Source organism: Rhagoletis zephyria, unplaced genomic scaffold, assembly GCF_001687245.7.
Source record: "Rhagoletis zephyria isolate East Lansing unplaced genomic scaffold, Rhagoletis_zephyria_1.1 Rzeph_scaffold_63847, whole genome shotgun sequence".
Classification (NCBI taxonomy): domain Eukaryota; kingdom Metazoa; phylum Arthropoda; class Insecta; order Diptera; family Tephritidae; genus Rhagoletis; species Rhagoletis zephyria.
Genome location: NW_016220898.1, coordinates 608 through 1503, shown reverse-complemented (window position 1 = coordinate 1503; position 896 = coordinate 608). Strand labels below are relative to the sequence as shown.

The 896-nt window shown below is 48.9% G+C and overlaps 1 protein-coding gene across 1 annotated transcript; it reads right to left on the bottom strand.

Annotated features, from left to right (window-relative positions):
- Positions 1 to 116: 116 nt before the first annotated feature.
- On the bottom strand, positions 117 to 690 carry LOC108356713 (uncharacterized; the record flags this gene model as incomplete). The annotated part of the gene is made up of 2 exons (XM_017607812.1): positions 195 to 690; positions 117 to 126 (listed from the first exon to the last, which is right to left on the bottom strand). Coding segments are annotated over exons 1-2 (506 nt in total), but the record flags the coding sequence as incomplete, so codon positions are not given.
- Positions 691 to 896: the final 206 nt, after the last annotated feature.

Here is an 896-nt window from a genome sequence, read left to right as displayed (position 1 = left end):
TCTTCTTTGGGGTGCCTTTGTTTGGGCAGCTCTGTCGTCGTTGTCGTCGTCGTTGGTTGATCTGATCGTCGTTCTTCTGGAACAGCCTCTCCAGGTTGGAGGAGTTTGGCAAGCACTTTTTGGGTTCTGTGAAATGATAATAAGTTAGAGTTAGAATTATAGAAGGAAGGAAGTTATGCAGCAGGTTCACTTACTGATGTCATCGGTGATGAAGCCAGCCATCAAGCCAATCTCATCGTAGACCTCCTCCAGGTTTCGCCTGCACTTCTTTGCCGGGCTTTTGCTCTCATTCTCCTTCTTCAGTGATGAGTTTTCCTGGCCTTTGTCTTTTTTCTTACTCACAGACGCAGCCGCCGGTGGAGACTTTTGAGCACTGCTGGAGGGAGAGGCAACATTAGCAGGATTAGCCGTAGCCTTCTTCACCACCACTTGTTCAGCCTTCTTTGTTCGTTCCTTCTTTGACCCTCCTTGGCTAAGATGATCATGGCCCGATGTTGACAGATGTTGGCTATTGTTGTCGGTGTCATTGTCATTGTCAGTGTCATTGTCAGCAGAACTGCCATCCATAAGACTCTTCAGGCGTCTCTTTAATCTCGTCGCTGGTGAGCAATCAACTTCGGGGGCCAACTTTCCTAGCTGCCGCCCGTTTCTATTTGGTGAACTTTGTCCCTGAACTTCGTTAGTTGCCATTTTTCGGCAATCGGTTTTGATGGTGGTGGTTGTGATGATGATGATGGTGGTGGTGCTGCTGCCTCTTCAACGACTGGTCTGCCGAGGAGGATGAAGAATGCTGATGATGAGGAGGATGCCACACATACTTCGGGAGAGAGAGAGAGAGAGAGAGAGCTTGTGCAGCGGTGCTGTGTGGTCTCTCTTTCTTTTATTCGCTTTCTCCC